Source organism: Hippocampus comes, unplaced genomic scaffold (assembly GCF_001891065.2).
Source record: "Hippocampus comes isolate QL1 unplaced genomic scaffold, H_comes_QL1_v1.1 scaffold7, whole genome shotgun sequence".
In the NCBI taxonomy this organism is placed as follows: domain Eukaryota; kingdom Metazoa; phylum Chordata; class Actinopteri; order Syngnathiformes; family Syngnathidae; genus Hippocampus; species Hippocampus comes.
The window spans coordinates 6,571,004-6,596,930 of NW_017842060.1; the positions used below are offsets into that span (position 1 = coordinate 6,571,004).

Consider the following 25,927-nt stretch of genomic DNA (forward strand, 5'->3'; position numbering starts at 1 on the left):
TTCAATAACAAATAATGTGATAAATGTGGTATTTGCATTTTAAACTGTTAGTGTAATGTATGATTGAATTAGATGTTTTTTTTTAAAGATTGCATTTTCTTAATTGGAAAACTACTTTGATTTGCCATCAAATGACTACAAAGTACTATTTAGATTCTTAAAAATATACCATTTTAATGTACAGTATAATTTAATTGCATTTTTGGAAAATGACTATTGTGTTATTTACCCTGCAGTCAGCAATATCCCTGCTATATTTTTCTCGCGTTTTAGATCACTCATACATTTCCTACGGTAAAATAGACACATTTATTAAGGGAATGAAAGACACATTCACGCCGTATGACACATATGACTAACAACAGAAAGGTGGGCGGGCCGCGAGGAGTGCTTTGGACCTGGTTGCGTTGGAGCTTGCGGAGGTGGCTCGTGTTCCTATTTGGGAGGTGCTTCCCCGTATGGAGCTCAAGCCGGCCACTGCGGATGAGGACAACATGTCACGTTTTACACCCGTATACTGTACATCTCATATTCACATTCAAACATGTTACATTTCATAATGTGGACAGGGGCGGAGCCACATGGTGGCCAAGGTTGTCACTCTGGCCACGCCCCTGGCAACCCTCACACCTTGGTGAAAATTTTGATCGCTGTGATTTTTCTGCCATTTTCAGATGGAGGCAGTATTGTAACACCCCTTGATATCAGAATTACTTTCACACCATCGCCAGCAAACAACATGGTGGAGAAGTCAAGTGTTTAACATATCATCCATAGTCATACTTTCATAATTTCAAAAGCACACATATCCAGAATCACAGAAGTGTGATGGGCATTGTTCATTATTTCATGAAATCCTGACTGTGGAAGATATGATAAAGAATGACGCACACATGCACAGCCATGTTGTGTCACCTTGACCATCCCACTGAAAGATTTCTGGCTACACCCCTGCATATGGAATCAAATGTATGTCTCAATTTTCCTGCTTTTGCTGACATTTTGGTGTGTGTGCTGAGGTCATACCGCTGGATGGAAGTATATTGGTGGCTGCGTCGCACACTTCACACGGCGTGGCCTGAAATCTGGCGTGACGTTGGTAGTCAGACAGCTGGTTGGAACGCTTGAGTGTCGGCGTGGACTTGACGTACTCCAACCGCTTTAGGAGGGCCTGCAAAGAAAGCAAAGATACCGTTACGGATACAGTACATTTCTAGAAGTAACCTTCTAACAAGCAACACGTCATCAACATTGCTTATATTGCTGTCAGAAGGCAAAAACCACAAGACTGAATGAAAAGTGTCATGACTCCTTTCAGATTTTCAAACTGAACTCATGTCACACTTCTCTAACGTTGAGACACGTGACTGGAGAAATGAACTTGTGATCTCATTCAATTACTGCACTCCAGGAATAGACAGCGACAATGAGGCGAACGAGCGCACACTCTGGTCTGTGGAAATGACTAATCACACAGCAACGGAACGTATACTGTATTGGCATAAAGATCAAGATGATAGGTAGTTTGGATGATGGGCTGGACAGATTGGATACTGTACTGATATATAATTATGAGTCATAATGTAATCAGTTTTTGGCCATCCTCCATTATCAAGACATCCAAACAAGTTTATGCAATATTGACATGTACAAAATAATGTCCCAACAGTGACTGTCCTTACCAGCTTCTAATTTGCTTTTGTGGGCATGGTGAGAATAAGACAACTAATTGGACTACAGGGCAGCTATGAAGTCTGCATGGCAACAAGTGTCCTTGCGAGCGTGACATGACCACAAAAAAAGAAACCAAAGATTATCTCAATCTTTTACTGCGTATGCCTGACACCAGTTTTTCAGCTATGTAGACCAAGAGATAACTCTTATAAGGCGTATGTACAGTATACTGTGAGAAGAGCCAAAAGAACTGCAGAGGTTGGATTTTCCTACAATGTCACAGAATAGTCCTGCTGTGGTGCACCACCACAGTCCCCACCTGCTGCAATCTGTCCACATCTCTCTAGTGTCTTCTTTCAGTGTGCCCACACTTACCAAAACTCATCTGAGCAACCACCTACACTAAACCTGAAGTCATCAGTGGATTTATTCCAGCATTGTATCCAGAAATACAGCGAGTGAGGCCCTGATTTAGTATAACATAATTACTTGCCATCAGGCAAACTACTCACAACTGCAAAACGATCACTTTCAGGCGGGAAAAAAAAAACCTCAGCATGTTTGTTGAGGAATTAATGTTTCATCATCAAAGACGGCAAACTGTTTTTCAACACTTTAGATTGATCAATAATTTGGGGAGAGAGAGAGAGAGAGAGAGAGAGAGAGAGAGAGAGAGAGAGATTAATATTTGGGACTTGTGTACTGTCGGCTTTGTCGCACCTGTATCACAATGACATCAAACTATCATTATCAAAAACGTGTCTCACTTGGTTGTCCTTATCGATGCGTTTCTGCTCTCGTAGGCGGTTGACGGAGCTGTGGGGGATGTGCGGGGTGGTGTTCTTGCGGGTGAACTGGTTTACGATGGCACCGGGCGCTAAGGAGATTCGGGAAAGCACCCGCAGGAGCCGCTGATTCTCGTGGTCAATGCGTCGGACCTCATTGTTGTTGAAAGTGAAGTTTTTCCTGCTCGGCCGTCCTCTGCAGTGAAGGATGAGGTTGTCCTGAATGAGACTCCCACTGGCAAAAGAGTCCGTGTCTGGAAGAATGTTAAGAATTATTCATCAAGAAGAATTTACTTTTTCCTATGTATTTATTTTATTTTATTTTATTATCTTCCTGCTTGATTATGACTGGAACAGGCGTTGTACTGGATATATGTGATTTTTTTTTCATGAAACCCTGTGTGGTATGATTAAGAATGGAGCACGCAGGCGTGCATGCATGCATGGCAACCCCTCCCTGGGGTGTTGTGTCACCCTGGAGAGTGCCCACCCAGCTGAGAAACTTCCGACGACGTCCCTGTTAAAATGTACTAGTCGACTCAACAAAGAGTATCTCTGCGACACTGCACCTGCATTCAAGGTTCCCTCTGGACGGAGGATGCTGCTGGCTCGGGTCGGGGTCGCACTCTGTCGCCGCTTCCCGTTGGCGCTGCCCTCCCTAGGCTCCACCAACCTGAGGCGCTGCAAAGGTGAGGAGCCCGGACTGTCCCCGTCCTTTAGCGTGTAATCCGACCTATTGGACGTCCTGCTGGGGACACGGGCGGACGGCTCTCGGCCTCTTCTCCTCGAGCCTCCCGGCGAGCTGTAGCGGCTGGACATGGTGGAGGAGCTCGGCGGACGTTTGGCTCGTGAAGACTGCTCACTGGCTGCCTCGGACACCGAGTGCCGGGCGGCGCGTGGCCCCCGGGTGTCTTGCATGCTGCAGTCACTGTCTCGGTCATCTTCTAGCGTCTGGAACGAGCCGCTGGGACCGTCCTCCTCTGCATTTTGCCTGCTGCTACTTCCTCCACGCCGGTCTCTATCTTCGTCGCGGTCGCTGTCAAAAAAGGAGTGGTCGACGTCACCCTCCAAGTCGCTTGGGTTGAACATGGCCGTCCGGGCAACCCTCGAGCGCGGCGTTTGAAACCAGGAAGACTAGGAGGTAGAGGAGCTGGATGACGTCACTTCCCGGCAACGGTTGCTGTGAGTCGCGGTTGCCAGATCGGATGTTTCGTGGAGACACATTTCAAACTCCGAGCTAGGCCGAACCAGCGTCGAAGAGAGCTCGAACTCTGATTTAAAAATCGCATCATCGCTCTCACGCATGTGGTGAAAAAGTGACACAGCGTTTTTATTCAAAGCAGCACACCGATGACGGCTCGCAATTACATCAGCGTGTCAATTACACCGATCAAAGACCTTACGTGTTGATGTCAGCGGATTTAAAGGCTAATGTCAGCCTCTGACGAGTATGACGTTTCACTTGCACCGTTTGTCCACTAGATGGCATTGGTTGTAAACCCACAGGTTGTCATTCCTTTACGATGGAGTAGATGGGAGTAGGACGTAGATTGGAACGTCGTATGTCGATTGAAAAACAGTGTCTGTCAATTTCGTAAAAGCTCAGGAACTCCAGGTTTTGTCCCACTGAATTAAGAAGCACCTGCCTCTGCGTCCTGCTGTAGGATGGTGACAACACAAGTTGGGGAGTTCTCCGCGGGGCCAACGTTGTCACATTTTGTAGTTTTCAGGTTTTTACATGATACGTTTCACGCTTTTACATGATAATTATGACAAAGTAGGATCGGTAAAAAGCAGACATGGTATTAAACACAGACAATATTCTGATCTCTTAAAACTACAAGCACATGATCATAGACATCTTGGAGTTGCTTATGATACTTTCTATGGACACTACAGTATATGTCACATAAATGTTACATCACTGCAATTTGCAGCTCAAATGAAAGCATCTGTCAGCAGTAATTTGATGGACTGATTTAATTAGACAGATCAACTATGTCTACTTACCAGCCACAACAGTTGCACAATCTAATTTAATCCAATAAAATTACATTGTGTGTGTGAGTGTGTATGCTGGATTTATAATTCAAATAGATGTTTCAGATATTATTGGCACTGTATCTAACTAAAATACTGAATAAAATACTGTAAAGTGGACCCAGAGGCTATTTGTAGGGGGTAAAGGACTGAGCCTGACTGCGAAAAGTAATCTGAATAATTGACGTTCCCCTGAAAGTGATTATCGCCTCTAATGATCGTTTGAACCATAAATAAACTACAAACTATGATCCTTTAACACTTTAACAGCATTTCAAATATCCTCAAAATTTGCAGTTTTTACAGACAGCTCTGCACTCATGTACAACTGCGTGTGTACAGTACCCAGCCGGATGTATAATTCTGATGAAGAATTCACTGGTTTTGATGCCTTGTTTAGTCCTAGTTTGGTGAAACTATTGTGAGCCAGAGCGGCCACAATAACAATCATGAGTTTACATACATAGAAAATCAGAACCTGATTTGACTGAATTTGGCTTTTGCATCATCATGGCTTGTACATCAGATTGCTTTTGGCCTCTGGGGGAGACACATATTATAATACGCGGTTTGATCCCAGAACTCAGGTCCTTTCCAGCCACACCAACCCTGAGGAAAACACGAGACACACAAAACCAAAGTCAACAATGTCTGGGAGGGAGACATGTGGAGAAGGAGCAATTTATTTCAAGGCCCACCTTGTCTGTGATGACCTGCAAGTCCTCTGCGCCTGTGTAATGAGGGTCCAGGATGAGGAAGCGAATCTGCCCGCTGGTCTCGCTCCAGGCAACACCCAGAATGGTGTGAGCTAAAACCCCTCCACCTGCAAGGGACAAAGAACCTTTACGTGACAAACGTCAACATATTTTCACCATACAGGTGCATCCCATAAAATTTGTATAATGCAAAACCTTAATTCATTTGCATAGTAAATTCAAAAAGTGACACTAATGTTTTCAATTATAATTTGGCTCTGTAACGCGAACAAAAAACACAAATTTACTCTCAAGAAAATTATGACCTCAGAAATAACTTTTTTTTTTAAATAAAGAAATGAGGTAGGATTTTTTTCTAAAACATTCCCATTTTTTTGAGATGCCCCAGTAATTAAAAATGAAAAGTTTATAATTTGCAGAAAATGTGGTTTGTTTAAGATTTTGTCAGAAAAGCATCATAATTGTTTAAGGCATTTAAGCAAAAGATCAACATTCGCACTTAACCCTTTTTAGGGACAGCGGTTACTACAGTGGACAGCTTATCATGTTATCGGGTTGCTCCCTAGAAATGAATCAAAAGCTTAATAAAATATATTTACTTACAGACTTTGCACCTGAATGGGCGTATGAGAGGATGGAGCAGAATTTAATTCACGCAGAATGACGTTCTGAATGTACTAAACATCATTTATGGTTTCATGCAAAAGTAAGATTATATCTGTATTTTATCAACAAAGCTCTGGACGATTATTATTATTTTGCAAAGGCCTAATATCGGCTGATATTAGTCAAGCATAAGTACACTTCATCAAATTCAATGAAAATATTTGAAACAGCTGTCAGAATCAACATCACAGCAAAGTACAGCCACATTAATAAACAATGCAGAATTAAGGCCTAACAGTGTCAACCAAAATTGAACCCAGTTTTGTGACTACAGCTCAGAATGGCTCAAATAAGTGTGAGCAGGTGTACCTAATGAAGTGGGCGCTGGGTGTATCGTTTTAAACATGTTTGAACGTCAAAGTGAAGAGCTCACCAATCATCACGGGAGTGCCCTCTGAGAGGAAGTGGTTGGCCAGCTCTCTGCCTTTGGAGGCCATTTCAGAACCCTGACTGAAAGCACACGTATTCACCGCTCCGTAAATCTATAATCGGAATCCATCAGAGCGGGGTGCTTGTCAGACAAACCTCACAAACGAAATCTTGGACGTGACCCCGAGGAGTTGGTTGAGGACGGCGTGAACCTCAAAGGATCCAATCCACTGACGAGACCCCACAAAAGACCCTTGTTTGTCACCAACATCCACTAAAGCCTAAAACAAAAATGTATCATACAGAAATAAACTACAATGTCAATGCATTCAGTTTTAGTAACAATTTAATTTCAGAAAAAGCTTCATTTTAGTGTAGTTTTTTAATTTTATTTATTTAAATGTACGGAGTATTAGTCGAGTGCAAGGTAAAAAAAAAAGTCGAAAAAGCTATTGCGTAATAAGGTAAACTACAGTTCTCAAACGGCTGTTTGATCTGTCTTCTGTGCGGACGTATAGCAATACCAATATAAAACAATGGACATCTTTACTATAATTATAGTTTGTTTTGCTTCGTTTAAGAAACATAAGATGTCATTTCAGTGAGTTCGCTTTTTTTTTGTAAAGCATTTTCATTGTAGTTTTTTTGTTAGTTTTCATGAACTATAATAACCTTGCCTTGCACTTTGTGAAAGTAACTACATTAAAAAAAACACTCCATCCAATTCACATTACCTGCTGGATCTCCTTGTGAGTGGGCACGGGCCGCTCAACGTAGCCTTGCTGTTGAAACCAGGAGCAGATGGTCTGCAGGGAGCGATAAGCGCAGCCCCAGCCGTTGTCGTCCATGCGGTCCTGCATGTAGTGGTGGTAACTGTACAGCCCATGCACCAAGTACACCTGAACCAAACACATCTCATCAGGACTACTCTTCCATCTGAGTAAATACTTCAATAGATTTACCTTTCCGTCGTCCAAGGTAGGATGTGTGAGAGCCAGGTGAGGGTTTCGGAGATAACCGTCTTTGTAGAGTTCATTAGGGAAGTGATAAGCATTGGCTCTTCTAAAATAGGGTCTGTCTTCTGGTAGCTCAAAGCGCTCATGCAGCTCCTACTCATGTAGCAAAAATTATCGGAAAATATTGCAGAGTCCATATTAAAAGATGACGTGCTTTGGGATGTTTCAGACACACAACAAATACACTGAAGAGTACATGACTGAGTGGGAAGGACAAGTATGTTCCAAAATGTAATCTGCTGGATGTTGTGTGTCATTCACGTACCTTACGCTGGGGCTCGAGCTGGCTGTCGGGTACCCCAGCAGGATAGACTGCCGTCACCAGTCCTCTGGATTCCGGAAGCAGAAAGTGGAAAGGCTCCGGGACCGATAGCGTGGTGCCCTTCATGTGGCACAGCATCACACGCTCCATCTCATGCAGTTGATGCGTTAGCGCCTCCAACAGGCCCTCAAAGGCACTGCATAATGAGATAGCTTCGTGTTTTAAAATGTAAGATTTTAATCTGTTCTTTGAAACAAAAGAAAATCTTTTCATTGGGCCGGTTACTCTTTGATGGTGTCAGCGGAGCGGATGTTGACAACACAATCCATGGGAAGAGTTGTAGACAGGAAGTGGGACTTCTGGATGGTTTTGCAGAGGATGGGTGCAGGGAGGGGACCTGGCTTTGTCACTTCCATCATCAGGTTTAGGCTGATCACTCTCTGAATGGAAAACAAATTGGTGATGTGATGAAATCTTCTCATGTACATTCTGTATAATGTACCTTCATAATAACAATTTGTATTGTAAATTGCATCGAGCACTGTGAATAGTGTAGTGTAGTTGTCATATTGTACAGCTATTATACTTATTATTCATAGTCAAAGTCATTGCCTGTTCGTAGTCGATACAAATACATCATCTCATGCCTTACATGCTTCATTTATTGAACTGTATAAATTTTTTTAATGCTTATACACTTCGGCTTAGATGCAATCATTATTTCCTGCCTTGTACTTGTGATGTGAAATGACAAAGCTGAATTTGATCTATTTTTCAAACTGTCATTGTCATAGAGCACGGAAGAAAAATATAAAATACAAAATGACAAAATACAAAATGTTCACATACAGCTACTGAGCTCTTTTTGCCCTTCTTTTTCGCAGACCTTTTGCCAGCCATCTCTTGTTCATCTGTCCTGAAACATAAGCAAAACAAAATGGAGACAATTGGAATGGGTGTCAGAAAAAAACAGAAAGAACTTACTGTATCCATTTATGTAGTTCTTCACACATTGTGCTTGTGGTTATTTCTCTCGGAGTTACATGAACACCTTTATTTGGCCAAATAATAACTGGGCTGTCCTGGACTCTAAGGACGCAGGATTCCGAGTTGACGTGATAGCGTAGGTTCTCAAATGTTCTTGAGATGGCTTTACGCACGAGCGTCACTGAAACAAAAAACATTGCGCATTGTGTGTTATTTTATATTGATTGCTTTGTTTCATATTGTATTTGAGAGATAGTTGACAAAAATATAGTGACAAAAAGAACTATTTATTCCTCTATTTGAGCTATTTTCATCCATGCATCTATTTGTTTAAGGCATGTCCTCATTAGGGTCGCATGTGAGTTGGAGCCTATTCCAGCTGATTTTGGGCGAGAGGTAGCAAACTCCCTGGGTTGTTCGCCATTTAATCACAGGGCACATAGAGACAAACATCAAGCATTCACATTTACACTTGTGGAACATTATAAGTCTTATATTAACCTATAAACGTGTTTTCATACAAAATTAATTTAACCGCACAGACTTGCGTTATTAAACGGAGAACATACTAATTGAGAGAAATTTGAACATTCATTCGTATTTAATGAAATTCCATCATACCATCCGTGCTATCCAGGATGCATTTGAGCTCCAGCGGTCCTCTCACACGGAGAAAGTCTCCTGTCTCGATGCCATTTGAATCCACAATCTGAAATAAAACAAATTAGAAGCTGGGGGTGGAAGTTTTGCATTTACCATGTATCTGGACAGCAAGTGACTACGCGCTACTCAACCGACGGCTTTCTACGTGACAATAACAAGCTCGGTCAACATTTTCACAGAGTGCTTTTTATATCATTAACATGCCCACCATGGTCATTTTTTTGTTGGGGAAATATAGAAACACGGAGCGAGGTAGTCTATTCACAGGAGGCTGCCATGTCTGTTTGACAGTACTTCAACGTGTCTCTTTCCGCGTCAGCTGATTGGACGATACCAGCGCTGCCTACTAGTGTTGCATTCATGGTAACTCGTAATTTTGGCTAATCGAAATGGAACGTTCACTGAGAGTGGCTCGATTGAATACTTCTGCGTAAATGTACCGGCAATGATTATTGTCGATAAGAGAAGCTCTTTTCACGTTCCACAAAAATATAACACCTGAACAAAACGGGAATAATTCTGTCACCGTGTTCAGAAAAGGAGCGATACTATGCATTTTTCACACGTTTCATTCGTTGTAGAATGAATGTACAGAACTAGACCTCTATGACCTTGTCAGCCAACTTTAATCTTTTGTTCAAGACCAAGGTGTCACCTGCCACGGTCACGCCGTCGAGTTTGCTGTCATAGACGGGCTGGCCGTCATTTGTCCACGCAATGACTATGTTGTTGTCACACACGGTGATGACTTTGACTTTTGTTTTGCCTTCGATGGTGGCAAGTTGCCACCATCGAAGGCCCATGGGGAGTGTTGCCACTGGCAACACTCCCCATGGGTTTGTTTGGACCCAGACCGTTTTTGGGTCGGCTCTTTCTGGGAACAAACAGGGAACAATACTTTTAAGTGGTGCGCGGCCAGCACTCGGCATTCTCGACTTTTGTGCTCGCATGCAGGAGACTCTCTCTCCCTGTTAATGCGAACAACAGCCTTTGTTGCCCATCGACTATTGCTTGCCTAAGAATGTGTCTACTTTGGAGAACAAGCATGTTCAGCAGCTGACAAGAAAAAAAATCTTGGTATGTTTTGGTCTTTTAAACAAGTAGGAGTCATACTGTATCAAGAAATGTTGTCATTCCAACACCGTTCATCTAATTTGGATTTCTGCTCTCAGCTAATGCTCATTTAATTTCAAATCCATTGTGGTGAGTGTTTCAAGCCAAAAAGGTGAGGATTGTGTCCCTGTCCCAATATTTATGGACCTGATTGTATCTTGTCTATGATGGGTTGAAGATAAGTACCTGAACTCTTACCCAAAGTTCTCTGGCATAGGCTGCAGCACACCCGCGCTCTTTGATTGATGGCTTTGTACAGGTAGCGAAAAGAAACAATAAAACCATGAAAGGCTACGGCAGTTCTTGTCTTGCAATGTCTCATAAACGCTAATAATTTCTTTTTATTCTTTCTATAACTCGGTGGTGGCCTCGGCCATCCATTATGGCATTGTCTGCTGGTCAGGCAGCATCTCGGCCCGGGACAGGAAGAGATTGGAGCGACTAGTCAGGAAGGCTAGTTCTGTCCTGGACTGCTCCCTCGACACTCTGGAGGAGGTGGGCAACAGCAGGATGCTAGCTAAGCTAAAAGCTATGTTGGACAGTCCCTCCCACCCCCTCCAGCCCGCCCTGACAGCACTCGGTAGCTCCTTCAGTCAGAGACTGTTACACCCGCGTTGCAAGACGGAGAGATACCGCCGCTCGTTCCTACCGACTGCTGTCAGGCTGCTGAATAAAAAATGAATAAATAAATAAATCATAAAATTATTTAAATGATATGACAACAAATGTGAATGTGAATAGTACTGTGACTATTGTATTTATATTGCACTTAATTGAACTTATTGACCTTATCCATATTTGTATTTATATTGCACTTAATTGAACTGTGTTTTCTTTTCTCTTCTTTCTACCCACAATCTTGCTGCTGAAGGCTGTAAATTTCCCCAGTGTGGGACAAATAAAGGATATCTTATCTTATCTTATCTTAATATATCTTTGGAATCAACGACATTAACGTATCCTGACCACAGAACCCAGAGGGATTCAATAGCCTGTCATAGAGTGTATATATTCAAATTCAACAGTGTGGAGGCTGTACATCTATAAATGTGCGTCTCTACTGGTAGGTCAGCATCTATAGGATGGAGTGAGGCATACAATATCTAATTATTCCAGCATCAATGCCCATGTCACCCATCCAATGCAACTTGGGACAACATACATTGACATTTCCTTGATTGCATTGACATTTACAAGATTTCATTGATAGTCTGTTTCTAGTGGGAAACCAAAGCTCGTACGATTTTCACTGTAACAGAGAAGAGCAAAAGTGTTTCTTCGTGCTTTGCTTGTTTGCCTCGGGCAGCAGCACAGCAGCCATGCATGCAAGACCAGGCAGATTGAGTGGACACAGCGTTGGAGAAAGTGTGTAGCAGCGCTGTGATGTGTGGTACAAATGCGAGCTTGAAATTCAGCATCACAGCAAAATTATTATTTTTTTGAATAATTATGATCAAAATGAAATACAAGCTAGCTAAAATGAAAAAACCCAAACTGTCACATGGCGGTGTCGGTAACAAAAATTATATTTTTATCCTGAGGAATAAAAAAACAGAAAAAAAAGAAGGATCTATTTCAAGTATGGTACTTATTTCTTCCAATGGACATAATCCATTCTTGTGGAGGCCACCATTTCAGGAAATATGGTATGTTCTTTTCCGACATTTGCTTCATAACAGTTCATAAGTCTCAGCTGAAAACGATGAGCATTTACTGTAAACACATCTCGTGGAGCGCCCCATATGAATGCCGCAATCTATTTGGAACCCGTTTTGCTTGACGTTGACCTCATGCAGCTCAAGCTGGAATCTAGTGCTGTTTATCCCCGGTGAAATCTCACCATGCCGGCGGCCATGATTTGCAACAGTGCCGTTGCTATCTTTTCCTGAGTTTCATAAACAGGATCTGTGCACTGACTGAATATACAGCATATGGCACGCGCTTTGTGCTCGAAACGCCAGGCGTCCATGCACATCCAGTATAAGCATCGTGTCTATCTTTTGTTTGAGTGTGGTGACATCTAGATGTACACATCATGAAAACCGGGTGCGTTATTTTTCAGATCGAGAATTCCTGATACATGGTCATGAAATGTACAGTCCCCTCCAAAATGGCAAGGTCACTAATTTTGTTTTTGCTGTCTCCCAAAGACATTTGGGTTTCAGATCGAAAGATGAACATGAGACAAAAGTTCAGAAATGCAACTTTTATTTGAGTATTGCAAAAGTATTAGAACCGACATTATTCAATTAACTTAACGTAAAGTAAATACCATTTAGAGTAATATGTGGTGGCATAACCCTCACTTGCAGTAAGTGCAGAAAACTTGTGACCCATCGACTTCTCCAAACTTTTGCATTCTTCATTTGGAATACTTTTCCAGGCCTTTATTGCAGCCTCTTTCAGTTGTCGTTCATTAAATTGCTTAGGGGGTAATATTGTTGCGGCATGCTTTGTCTGGCAAGTTTAATGTGTTCTGTACTGGCACCATTCTTAGTCTGAAGCTTAACATAACAGCCTCCTTCAGTCAATTTATATCACATTACACTTGCGGATGCGCTAAGAACAACAACAAAAAAAATGTTAAGTGTCTTTTGTCATGATTGTCAATTTTTCACAGCTTCTTCAAAACATTTATAATCCACTCACTATATATCAACAAAAATACTGGCATTTGACCACTATCATTTTCTGTTGTCCGCCCTAACTGGGAGTTGAACCCAATTTTGGTCAAAAAAATGGGCCGATCTGCTAAATGGGTCAATTTCCCCAAACCTTGAGTTGTTTTGTATAAAACAAATTGTCAAGTTGGGTCAAACTGACCCATGTAATGGGTCGGTCATATTTGTCACCAAAATAGAGTTATTTTTGACCCAGTAGTTTTTGAGAGCATTCTTTAAACTGACCCCAAAATGTTCAAAATGGTGCGCAGCTTCAACTCTTTCAGCCTGCCCAAACCCAGTTCTCAAGCCAGTCTGCCGTGTTAAAATAATGAACCCAACCTTGGGTGAAAATAACCCAATTTGCTCAAAATCCAACCAACGAGTGGGGTAGGAAAACAACCCAGCATTTTGTGTGTGGAAGAAGCATGTTTTTGGAATGTGGAAGGAAGCCCGGAGGACATGTCAACTCCACAGCACACATCTAGGCCAGAGCTGGAATTTCAAAACAAGACATCAGAACTGTGAGGCAGACGTGCTAACCACTACACTACCATGCTACAGCCAATTGCATATTAAGTGAGGGGGGGAAGTCTATTGCATGCAAGAAGTCGTCTGGAAATAACGTCTCCTTGCTGATAGGTCGCTCAGCTCCACCAGCCCTGCTTGAGCATGGATTGGCCTGCAGCTCTCTGCCTACCCCTCCAACATCCCCCTCCTCCTCCTCCTCCTCTTCCTCCCCCTCCTTCTGCTGCTCATTGGCTTTTTTTTTTTTTTGGTTTTGTTTTTTTTGTTTTTGTTTTTTTTATGGGTGCTGATCGTTCTGTACCACCATCAGTCCAAAGAAGCAGAGTCCAGGAGAACATCGCATCACCCCTTGGAGGAGGTGGTTGAGGATTGAGTGAGGACAGGACGTAAAGACCAAAATAAAATGCGCGCACCAGAAGACGGCATTCTGGCGCGTCTGTCTGCATGCACAATGAGCTCAGCGCCTGTGTGGTGAGGACATCGCAGCACCGGTGAAGATGTTCTGCGCCAGGTTGAAGGAGCTGAAGATATCCGGAGAGTGTCCTTTCTCCAAAAGTGACCAGCAGCAGCAGCAGCAGCAGCAGCAGCAGAAAGAGGAGAAGAGGGAGGAGGAGGAGCAGCGTGGAGATGCCGGGGAGAGCTCGGTCGCACACGGCAGGAGAAGTGCGCACGAACCCGCACAGAAGAGCAGCAGAGCCAAAGTCAACCTACATACCCTCGGAGAGAGCATTCGCAAACTGGCGTGTCCCCAGGTGGGTGTGAGCGGGCGCTAAATATAAGGAGCTTTCAAAGAAATACAAATTGGCTGCCATTTTAGGAATGTTCTATTTTATCTGCCCCCCGCCACCCCCACCTTCCCAATTAAAGACGCCTCTTTAACTTTACAGTTTCAGAGGCTGCACGTTGCCCTCCAAAGAATGATGAGGCAAAGCAAGGAAACGGAAAGGTAATATTTTATATTTGGTACTTTTCCTCTCGGTGAGAGCTCCTCAGAACAGATTGGGGAATGTCAGGGCAGGTTCACTTTTTTATAAAATCCACCAAGAGGCATACAGTAATGATGATGATGATGATGATAATGATGATACATTTTATCATTAATCATCCATCTTCTGAACTATTAGTAGAATTAACGAGACAATCACAAACATAAATATCCAAACCAACAGGATCAATCATATAACACTGATGGCCCAACATCGTGAGCTAACACCAAGAAAGCTGATATGTGAAAAAAAAGGGCCACATTCTTAAATTCAAAAACTAGGAAGTAAACTCCCATCCATAGCATGTTGTGGGTTCGTGGTCCCACTAATTCGCAGATAATTTTTATCATAATTTTTCAACAGTTTGCATATAAATAAAATGTGGTAAAACTACATACATATATTTTTTGGGGTTTTTTTTTTTAGAAAAAAGAGGAAAATTACATCAGCCTACCACATCTTAATCAAATGCTATCGTCATTTTTGTGTGTGCACAAAATGGCAACACGCTCCAGTTTAACACTGTGTAGAGTTGAAAGCAGTGAAAACAGGAAGTAAGTCTATTTTGTGATCTGCCAAGTTTTTCCAGTTCACTGTCAAATCATCTGTAATCCTGCTTTTTATGACTACAGAAAGCAATGGCTTTCAAAATAGGTTTGAAGTATACAGTACAGTATATTCATTATTGTTGTTGTAGAACTGTAACATATTGATAGCTGTTCCCAATATTTTGACTCTCGGATATAGATAAATAAGGCAATGATTTGTTTCAAGTTTTTGTGCTGGATTTCATTGATGTACATGTACGATGTAGTGTGTATAAATACAGTGGATATGAAAAGTCTAACCCCCTGTTCAAATGCCAGTTTTTTTGTGGTAAAAAAAATAGGCCAGGATAAATCATTTCAAATTTTTCCCACTATTAATATGATGCAATAGATTTTTTTTCCAATTTCTTTTTGTTTTAATCTTTTTTGCCGTCTTAATAGAAGCCTGAATGTCTTTCACACTGTTCATAATTAACCTCGCCTTGTCTTAGGTTCCAGTTCCAGTTAAAGAAAAAGAGTCCCAAACCATAATGCATCCATCACCATGCTTCACTGTAGAAGAGGTGTTCTCTTGGTGATGAGCAGTGTTGGGTTTTTGCACACACTTTATGGAAATAACCATGGCCCAAAAAAATTCTACTTTTGTTTCATTGGATCATTACACATTTTACCACATCCGTTTGGTAGATTTTGTTATGTTTTTTATTGTCTGATGGAAGTAAAGACATTTTTCTGGACAGCCTACTAGAGCATCTGAAATGTATTTGGCAGGTGTGTGCTGACTCACATTTGAGTTGCATGTTTTATTCTGAACACAGTCACAGTTATAAGAAGGTGTGCACACTTATGCAAACATATTTATTCAGTTGTTAATTTTTACCTCTGAAAAAGATTTTTATGCTCACTTGACATGTCTTGTTTTAGTTTTGCACTTTGCATCTTTTGCATTTTGATCCATCATGCAGACAATAGAGTTTGTACGAATCAATAGTAACACCACTTAGTATTCATCAAAGCTCAAGTTTAATCATTTGACAACAATGCTGACCTTGCTATTTCAAAAATTTTTGGTACTTCGAGGGGAATGACCTTGTTTCCAAAATTTTTTCATATTCATTTGTCAACCATGTTCTCATGCTCTGTATCATTCTTATACTGTGTCACAATTTTTATCATTTGATGATTAAATACTGAAATATCGAACACTCGTTGTAACCTTAACTTTGTGTTTGCAGCGTTGTAGTTTGTTGCAGAGACTGTAGAGAAGAACCAGAGCATTTAATGGAGATGATGCACACTCACTCAACTCAAACAGGTAACCTCGAATTGGACACCAATAACACACATTACCAGTCAATGTTAGGGCACATCTATTTAATTGCAAGAGGAATGCGAACTCAAACTTTTGGCTGATGCTGTTTTGTAGTTTTAGCAATGCTAGTAATGACATAACTGGAATGTCAACGACATTCAGAAAAAAGTGGTATTGTTTGTCTATGTGCTTGCTAGTTGCGGCACTGTTTCCTGGTTGAAGCAGGTGAGCAGTCACAATCCAATTGAATACTATGTATGATTTGGGTATATTTGTCTAATATACTAACTAACTGCAAATTTCCCCAGTGTGGGACAAATAAAGGTTATCTTATCTTATCTTATCTTATCTTAATATTGCAAAAATCCGGTCATTTTTTAAATCCCAGTATGATATTGATAATCCCCAAAAAATAATGTCGGTAAAAGTGCCAATGAATGGATATTGATAATCCCCAAAAAATAATGTCGGTAAAAGTGCCAATGAATGAACCGTTTCAGAGGAAAACAAGTTTGTCAGCTAGCTCTGAATTCAGGCCCTGGCAAATGTATAATTGTAGTGTCCCAATCTGAACACGAGGGGCGCTATGTAAAAGGAGTATCCAGCTGGCTCCAGCTCCGCAATCCCAATATGGACAAGTGCTATTAAAAAAATGGATGGATGGATATGTCAAAATGACAAAAGTTTGTTAAAATAACAAAGATGTTTGCACAGTAATGTCGGTCACTCACATAAGTGAGTACGCTCCTAATATTATTGTAAATATTTAATTTTTTTCGTGGGGCAACACTGAAGAACATGACACTGCAATGTAAACATCACTAGCCTGCTTGTATGACAGAGTAAATTTACTGTTTCTTCAAATTAATTCCACACAGCTATAACTTGCTATGAGTTTGAACCCCTGACAACAAATGTGAGTGACACCCCCTTAATGAAAATGTCCAAATTGTCTCTAAAATGTCAACATTTCGCGTGGTCGCCATTATTTTATTGCCTGAACACTCTTGGACATGGCGTTCACTTGAGCTTCGGCAATTCCCACTCTTATCTATGACATCGCAGAGCTATGTTAGAGACCTTCTGCTCCTTCATTATCAGTTTAGGATGGATCACAAGGTGTTGGTAGTCTTCTTTTTGCCATCATCATGTAGGGCAACACATTTTTATCAGATCCTCAGAAAGATTTTTTTGCCAAGAGATGCAAGACTGTGGTTTCGGACATGAAAGGCTCTATGTTGAGTTATCTTATTGGGACAGAAAATGTGTACTCTTATTCGACAAGCTGTACACTGACTACACTGTAGCAAAGTTTTGTCCCATGAAAAGATTCAGATTCAGATTCAGAAAACTTTATTTATCCCCGTGGGGCAATTAGGACTTAGAATCAAGGAAATATTGAGAAAAATGTGAGGTGTGTACCCCCTTTGGTGAGTCAGTGTATTGTATTGTATCCCACAGGTATCCCGATCGAAGCCTTGAGAGTGTCTCTTGGCGAGGAGCTCTTCCACATGTGCTACGAGGAGGACGGCCACATTTTGCGGGTGGTGGGGGGCGCGCTTCATGACTTCCTCAACAGCTTCAACGTTCTCCTGAAGCAGAGCAGCGCGCCCCGAGCAGAAGGAGGGCATTGTTTAAACGAAGCATCCGTGCTGTGCTTAGACAAAGATCCGGGTCTGCTTACTGTCTACTTCTTCAACCCCCGCCCCACCACCGAGCTCTTCTTCCCTGGGGTCATCAAGGCAGCGGCCCGCCTGCTCTATCACACCACCGTAGATGTGCTGATGGACCCCCCCGGCGCCAAAGACAGCATCCTTCAATCCAACCCCCAGCACAGTCTTCTATACACTGTGATTGTCAAGGGGGATAAGAACCTGAGCCCCAGTCCACTGCGGGCGACCTCAGCTGGGACCCTTCCTACCGCTCTGTTTTCCACTATCTTCCCCTTCCATCTTATTCTGGACCAGGACTTGGTTCTGGTGCAAATCGGACACGGGCTCAGGAAGAGACTGAGCAGGAAGGACGGCCTCAGGCGGGCTTCCACTTTCCAAGAACACTTCTCCATCGTGTGCCCTCAGATCAAATGCACCTTTCAAGGCATCCTGACCATGCTCAACACCCAGTTTGTCCTTCGGATCAAGCATGGGGTGCCCGGAGCTGACAACATAGTAAAGGTACTTTTCAGGACCAGAACTGCACCACTGAGGTGTCTCTCGTTTGGTTTCGGTCGAGCTTATTAGCGGCACCACTCGGCCTAAGGTGGAGATCAACATTCTACCACCAACCGAGATCACAGGCAAATGTCAGAGGCTTTTTTTTTTTTTCCATCAAAGGCTCAGTCGGCCAGGAGCTATTTATGGACGGGTGCAACTGGTCGCCATGACAAGAAGTGAGAAGTCTCTGAGTAAACACTGATACCCATTTGTTTGAATATGCTCACAGTAGCAGGAGAGGCATTTAGTGAAGTCATCGTAGAGTACCGGTAATCACTTTTCACGAGGGGTTAGGGGCCGAGTCTTTCTGTGAATAGCGATAAAAACCAAACCCGCTTTAATATTTCCATGCATTCAGTGACACTTAAACTCCTACGGCCTTATACGTCACGGCAGCCACGGCAGAACGGCAGGATGCTCTTTTGGTTGCAACATCTCCCCATGTATTCACGGTGGCTGCGAAAGCAGACACATTGTGATGGAGACCACCCACCAGGCAGTGCCTTTTCCATGCACCTACTCGATTTTTGGCAAGCGGATGTCATCCATCCGACATAAGCAACCAGTCATGTGTAGAGGGTGCATTGGGTATCAGTCAGAAGAGACGTTTTTCTCCTATTAAATTGAGTTTCTAGATTACGGCCTTTAATCTCAAGGTAACCCTTGACAAAGCTGCAATGAGAAGTTCTTCATGTTCATGTTGCATTTTATGATGCATCCAGAGATTGTGTAAAGGGACTTAGAAAGTTAGGCGTGAATCCATTACAACTTCATTTCGGAAACAGTTCATATAACATAGTCATGACTTTTTAGGGAAAGAGTGACTGTATTGTCGAAACAAGACAAACACTTGACACATAAAAACAAAGACACACAAGAAAATGCACTGATGATAGTTTAGCTATTTGTAGCATTGTGCAAATTTAGCGCTTTTATTCCTCTGGGGACAAAGAAGTCTCTGCTCCTATTTGCCCTACATGGGGGCTCTAATCCTGCTGATGGAAGTCTCCCAAATCAAGAAGACGATGCCTTTCATAGCTCAGAATGGCTTTGGGCTTTTTGATGACTACTTGCTTGTCAAAAATTGCCGTCAGAGGAGTCTGTGGGGCACAGATGAGTTTGCAAGCCAGTTTCACAATGAGAGCCATCTTTACGGTCAGCCCAGTGCTGCCATAGCTAGCAATAATAGCTAAAAATGTAGCTGGGTTTTTTTAAGCTTGCTATCTTGTGTGAAGAGAACTGATATAAAATGAGGAGCTCAAGTCAACCTGCAAATTTGCCGGCTTACGACAAAGCATGGTATAAGAGGTAAATCAGTGCCACCAAAGTGTGAAGTTTACCACCGGAGACTCAGCTGCAGTACGTTATCCCGAAGGCAATCGCTGCTGTTCCAGGCACTGCCGTGGTCATTGCCGCAAATGGACTCATCTAAATGCGCATTAGAGACATTTTAATGTCCCATGTGTGTCAGTCCTGTCCAAAAGGGATGGGTGAAAAAGTGCTAGCGCTATTGCTATGCCTCAGTGACAAACACGTTCAAAATGTTTGGAGGCTGTCAGGATAAACATTTCTTGAAACTGCTCAGTGATGCTGTGTACTTATTTATACAAATGACAGTTTTCCAAATATTGAAGAATAATTTCAGTGATCCATTAAAACCAACACATTATCGCTTCGCAATGTAACTGCTTAAAAACTAACGTTATTAATCCAGACTCCCAATATGAGAAATTGGAAAGTCCAATCTGGAGCAGAATAGTGCAGTGAAAGACAAAGTGGACTTTGGTTGGATGGCATTTGTCATGTTTAGAAATAGCATTCCGCTGCAATATAAATAAATATTCTACTCTGGCATGGCTGACGCAGTTGCACGCTGTCGAGCTGCCAAAAGTTGTGTTCTTAGTCATTCTTTACGTCCTGAGAAAGTTTATTGATTTGTGCATGATGCTGTCCAAAGGACACAGGGAAACCAATCTTTTTTTAAGTAAACTTTAGTAAAAGACAGTTGAAACAACAACCCCCCAAAATACCTGCAAGACTTCCATCTAGGGCCACTGCTGGTAAAATGGCATTGGTCATTTTTCAATTAACTGTTGACCTCTCACTGTTTTTCAACTAAGTTAGCCTAAAACACAATTAGCGGCACAAGAATGGATTGCCGCACCCATGGATCTCTAAAATGTGACTAATTTGTCTTTTCAGCTCATGGACCTCAAGGGCCAAATGATCTACGTTTCCGAGTCCAACGTGATCCTTTTCCTGGGCTCGCCATGTGTGGATAAGCTGGAGGAGCTAACGGGCCGCGGCCTCTACTTGTCCGACATCCCCATTCATAACGCGCTGCGTGACGTGGTCCTTGTCGGCGAGCAGGCTAAAGCACAGGATGGTCTGAAGAAACGTCTCGGCAAGGCCAAAGCTGCACTGGAGCAGGCCCACCAGGCACTTGAGGAAGAAAAAAAGAAGACCGTGGACCTCCTTTTCTCCATCTTCCCCGGCACGGTAGCTCAGCAACTGTGGCAGGGCCAGACGGTTCAAGCCAAGAATTTTGAGCGGGTCACCTTGCTATTTTCTGACCTGGTGGGCTTCACCGCTGTTTGCTCGCTCTGCACGCCGATGCAAGTGATCACCATGCTCAACGAGCTGTACACCAGGTTCGACCACCACTGTGGGGAGCTTGATGTTTACAAGGTAGGTTGGTGTGCCTTCATGTTTCAGTTAACTGGCTGTTTTGAAGCACAAATCAGCTTCAGAGATGCGGTCACCGATGCGCTTTTAGCATACAAACAAACAGAAATAGAGCTGTTGTCGGCCACAATTCATATCCTGACGCTCAAACCCAACAATTTTTTTTTTTAAGCATTCCAATTTGACGAGGGTGTTAACAACACTCTTCTCTTTGGGGCGTGTGATTCAGAAGACATTTATTTTCACTTACCGGGACTTAACAATGGAAACACAAAAAAAGTGGTTGGCAGAAATAAGGCTTAATTTACTACGGTAACTTCCTTTTACATTAATATCTTAACTCATATTTGTACGGCATCGTCGTCTCTCAAGTCAAGCATCTGTATCTCGGCAGGTGCAACACCCATCTATATTTAACAAGGTCCAAATTAAAAAGCACCATTCCCTTTTAGTTTTGACAGTATATTCATAAATGAAGCAGATAGCAGCGTCAGATTTACGAGCCGGAGTGATTTGCATCAAATACCGGCAGATGACGCGGAGTGTGTGTATCAGGCATCGGCGAGGCCTGCCAAAGGCTGGATGTTATAAACAACATGTCGGCGAAGCCTCAACAGAGATAAAGCTGCAAGTTTGACAAATGCATCGTAAAGATGCGAGGAAGCTCCTGCAGGACCTTGTTCCACTCCACGTGTATGTCTAAAAATAGTTCCACTTTGTCTGTGTCACATAGTTGTTGAGTGCTCTCTTGGTAACATGAAAGAAGACGACGACTTTAAGATGGCAAAGGATGAAGTGGAATTGAAATTTTACGGCTGCTGGCTTTCAGTACTCTTGTCTTGCGCTAAAGGATGGAAGACAGACTGCCTTCCACTTGACTTCACTCGTCATTTTGTTTCTCATTTCTTTTGTATTTAATGAATATTTTCAATACATCTGTGACATTTACATTGATGCGGGCGAGCAAAAGACTGCAACGTAACCGTATAGGAGTATGTGTCATCAAATTCCAGGGATTTTTAATGGGAATACATGAGAATGAAATACATTATTTTACAAATTATTTTGTTTTGTTTTCATAAAGCACAACCCGTGTTTCAATCCACTTTATTCACAGAGAGAACATTTTTTTAAAACTGGAATTGGATCCAAAGTTCTGCACAGAATATCTGGTTGTGATACCACAACCATCACGTAAATCATGAAAAACAACAACAACAACAACAACAACAGAGGACCACACAACTGACACAATGCTGAAAGACAGAGAATAAAAGTGGGTCTTAAGATGAGACTTCAAGGACTCCACTGTGGAGGCTGTTCGAATGTGGAGAGGTGCAGAGTGTTCCAGAGTCTGGAGCCGACCCCTGAAAAAGCCCCCCACCCCCACAAGAAGAGACTTCATTGAACCTGGAAACATCGTAGCGCATAAGCTTGGGTAGTAAAAAAAGCCAGAGAGCTACAGTGGTACTGTTTGAATTTGTGCAGCGTGGCAGAGAAGTATGTACGAATAGTATATGACATGTACAAGAGCAGCAGAACAGTGGCTAGCTGCGCTCTAGGTGTGACAAAGGTCTTTAAGTTGGAGGTGGCTGCCTTAGGGATCCGTTCTGGGCCCCCTTCCTTTTTGCAAAAGTGATGCTTGGGCTGACAGATGATGTTTGGCCGGAATCTCCATGGACCATGATGTTCGCAGATGACATTGTGATCTGCAGTCAAATCAGGCTGGAGAGACAATGCGAAAGATGGAGGCATGCGACGGAAAGGAGAGGAACGAAAATAAGAGGGAGTAAAACAGAATATGTGCGTAAATGAGAGGGGTGAAATTACTGATGAATTGGATGGAGCTGCCAAGAGAGAGAGCGAGAGGAAGAAGGTTGATAGATGTCGTGAGGGAAGACATAAGGTTAGTAGGTGTTAACGAGGAGGATGGAGAAGAGAGGCGTCGATTGTGTTTTGGGGGTGGGGGGGGGGGGAAATGTATGCACTGAACCCTAGTTATAGTTTAAGAAGACATGGTGTTGTACTGTGCTGTGTCCAGGTGGAGACCATTGGGGATGCATATTGTGTAGCTGGTGGCCTACATAAGGAGAGTGACACTCATGCGGTCCAGATTGCACTGATGGCCTTAAAGATGATGGAGCTTTCTGACGAAGTCAAGACTCCAACCGGAGAACCAATACAGGTGAGGAAGCAGATTTCGTAGCATGACCAGGAAATAGTCACTCCCATTTGGAAACATGAAAACTACAATGGCACTCAGTCGAGCGCAGAACCAAAAAAATCATAAGCAGTTTGAAATTTAGAAGCTAAAGATACAGTGTCTTCATTTTGAAGGGACTTCAAATTAAAATACATGACAGACATTATGATGTTTCGAGCCTCGGCTTGCATTCAATTTCTTTGATTCCTGCACTGGACCTCTTTATATTTTAATTGAGAAGATGGTTGAAAAGTGGAATGGAAAAAAGCGAACAGACTTATGGAAAATATGGAATTGTTTTGCAGATGCGTATCGGCCTGCACACTGGATCAGTACTGGCAGGTGTAGTCGGAGTCAAGATGCCACGTTACTGCCTTTTTGGAAATAATGTCACCCTGGCCAACAAGTTTGAGTCGTGCAGCCAACCTCGAAAAATCAACATCAGCCCAACGACGCACAGGTGACATCTTCGCTCGTCTTTCCGACAATGTCACATTTCATGCTGCACACCATCATCCTTTTCCAAGGTTACCAGAGGAAAATAATGCATTTATTAGACAGGAAACAGAAAGTCAAGAGCAGCGCTGTGTTTCCTCGAGTGTCCAGTTAGTAGTCAGTTGCTACATTGATTCATGTTGTATTTGTGTACTCTTCATCCCAGATTGCTGAAGGAGCGTCCAGAGTTTGTTTTCATTCCCAGGAGCAGGCAGGAGCTTCCGGCCAACTTCCCAGAGGACATTCCTGGTATTTGTTACTTTTTAGAGGCTTCCTTCAAAACTTCACAACTGACTCGGAAATGAAGTCCAGCTGCTGCAGCGAGGCTCCTGTTGTTTCCTTACAAACACTCATATCAGTGTTTCTATATTAGAGTTGTTCGGATATTGATGTCGCTAAGTGTTTGTTTCGCTTGCGGTCATTTCAAATTACAATGGACCCCTGCCATTCACGATGGATAGGGACGACGAAGCCGACTGGGGATGGCTAATTTCCGCAAATAATTGACGCTCCCCTCAAAGTGATTATGATTGCCTTACTAATAACACAACCATATCACAAAGTCTTATTCCCCAAACACTTCAACAGCATTTTCAATATAAAAATAGAGTTCAGCAAACAGCTTTCAGCTAAGTATGCACATACACGACTTACATCAGCGGTCCCCAACCTTTTTCGACCCACGGACCGGTATAATGTCAGACAATATTTTCAGGGACCGGCCTTTAAGGTGTGTCGGATAAATACAACGAAATAATATGATATGACCTGCATGAAAACTGGTATTTTCGAAACATAATAATAAACACGAATCATGACACGAGGAACGTTCTATTTGGCCGCAACACTTTGCTCGCTATGATAACGTTTAAAAGTGCCTTCAAAATAAGATACAAAACGCATGAAATATACGACTCACCATCACTGCATATCATGCAGAGTGGGCTTGGTGTGTGGGAATCTCCAATTGAGCTAGATCCGTATTTTAAGTAGGACTCTGGATACTGTCTATTAAATGTAGCCTTCTTTATCTGAAAAGTTGTAGGCTCCTCTTCTGTCGCCTGGCTGGGCGCTTTCCCTTCCCAAAGAAACTTTCGAAAGAGGTTTGATTTTTTACTCATTTTGCTAGCTCCTGGATTTCATTTTAGCGGTAGCCTATCACATGACCGAAAAGCGCGCCTTGACCTGTGTCAAGAGTGACATACTGTAGACTGATGTAGCAGAGAATCCGGTAATATTTCAAAATAAAACATCTTTCAGATTCCAAAATAAATAAAACGGAAGTAATGCAAGTTATTTATTCTTTCTGTGTGGCCCGGCACCAAATGACCCATGGACCGGTACCGGTCCACGGCCTGGGGGTTGGGGACCACTGACGTACAGGACCAATTTTGACACGCCATGTCATCAAAGCAATTTGATTACACAGCAAAGCACGGCATGATGAAGTTTGTGCTTCATTATTTACTAACCCAAAACTGCTGGCTCCACGCTGTGACAACAAAAACAGGCAGTGGTAGATCTGTTTCAGCATTTCACCGCTGAGCCGTTGTTACGGATTCCACTGGTTTTTAGTCCTAGTTTGGCGGAGCACTGCGATCCTCGAAATCATCTTGAGATTTGTGATTGGAGAGGCGAGTCGGGGCCTGGGAGCAGAGTGAGTGGGCGTGTGTGTGTGTGTGTGTGTGTGTGTGTGTGTGTGTGTGTGGGCGAAACTTTGATAAAAAAACAAACAAAACTTCTGCCTTCTGCTGTGTAAGTTGCGTCGAGTGGAAGTTTGTTTCAAAAGACAACTAATTTGATGTTTTTTGGCAGAGACTTTTACGTCTGACGGGAACGACAATGCAATACAAAAAAAATATACTGTACACATACTGCCATGAAAAAAAAAAGAAAATCGGTGAGATGTTCTGTCAATCATGTAAGAAAGGTAAAAAAAAAAAATAAATAGTCGAATTCATGAATACCAAACTGTGAATATGTGGAAGTCCACTTGTACATTTATG

At 42.5% G+C, this 25,927-nt stretch overlaps 3 protein-coding genes across 3 annotated transcripts; 1 reads left to right on the top strand and 2 right to left on the bottom strand.

Moving 5' to 3' along the window:
* Window positions 1-148: 148 nt before the first annotated feature.
* cfap97 (cilia and flagella associated protein 97) lies at window positions 149-4,162 on the bottom strand. The gene is made up of 4 exons (XM_019862513.1): window positions 3,029-4,162; window positions 2,442-2,713; window positions 1,027-1,171; window positions 149-477 (listed from the first exon to the last, which is right to left on the bottom strand). The coding sequence occupies exons 1-4, from the start codon at window positions 3,546-3,548 to the stop codon at window positions 356-358; spliced, it is 1,059 nt and encodes a 352-aa protein (XP_019718072.1). The 5' UTR covers window positions 3,549-4,162; the 3' UTR covers window positions 149-355.
* Window positions 4,163-4,421: 259 nt separating this feature from the next.
* On the bottom strand, window positions 4,422-9,489 carry ufsp2 (ufm1-specific peptidase 2). The gene is made up of 12 exons (XM_019862512.1): window positions 9,387-9,489; window positions 9,137-9,224; window positions 8,513-8,696; window positions 8,378-8,444; window positions 7,814-7,968; window positions 7,532-7,724; window positions 7,213-7,359; window positions 6,985-7,149; window positions 6,407-6,531; window positions 6,255-6,331; window positions 5,198-5,322; window positions 4,422-5,108 (listed from the first exon to the last, which is right to left on the bottom strand). The coding sequence occupies exons 1-12, from the start codon at window positions 9,393-9,395 to the stop codon at window positions 5,022-5,024; spliced, it is 1,422 nt and encodes a 473-aa protein (XP_019718071.1). The 5' UTR covers window positions 9,396-9,489; the 3' UTR covers window positions 4,422-5,021.
* A 4,267-nt stretch (window positions 9,490-13,756) lies between these two features.
* Window positions 13,757-24,660, top strand: gucy1a1 (guanylate cyclase 1 soluble subunit alpha 1). Its single transcript, XM_019862665.1, has 8 exons — window positions 13,757-14,231; window positions 14,367-14,425; window positions 16,249-16,328; window positions 17,787-18,499; window positions 20,741-21,226; window positions 23,265-23,408; window positions 23,732-23,886; window positions 24,088-24,660. Exons 1-8 carry the CDS (start codon window positions 13,977-13,979, stop codon window positions 24,224-24,226), a joined length of 2,031 nt encoding a protein of 676 aa, XP_019718224.1. The 5' UTR covers window positions 13,757-13,976; the 3' UTR covers window positions 24,227-24,660.
* Window positions 24,661-25,927: the final 1,267 nt, after the last annotated feature.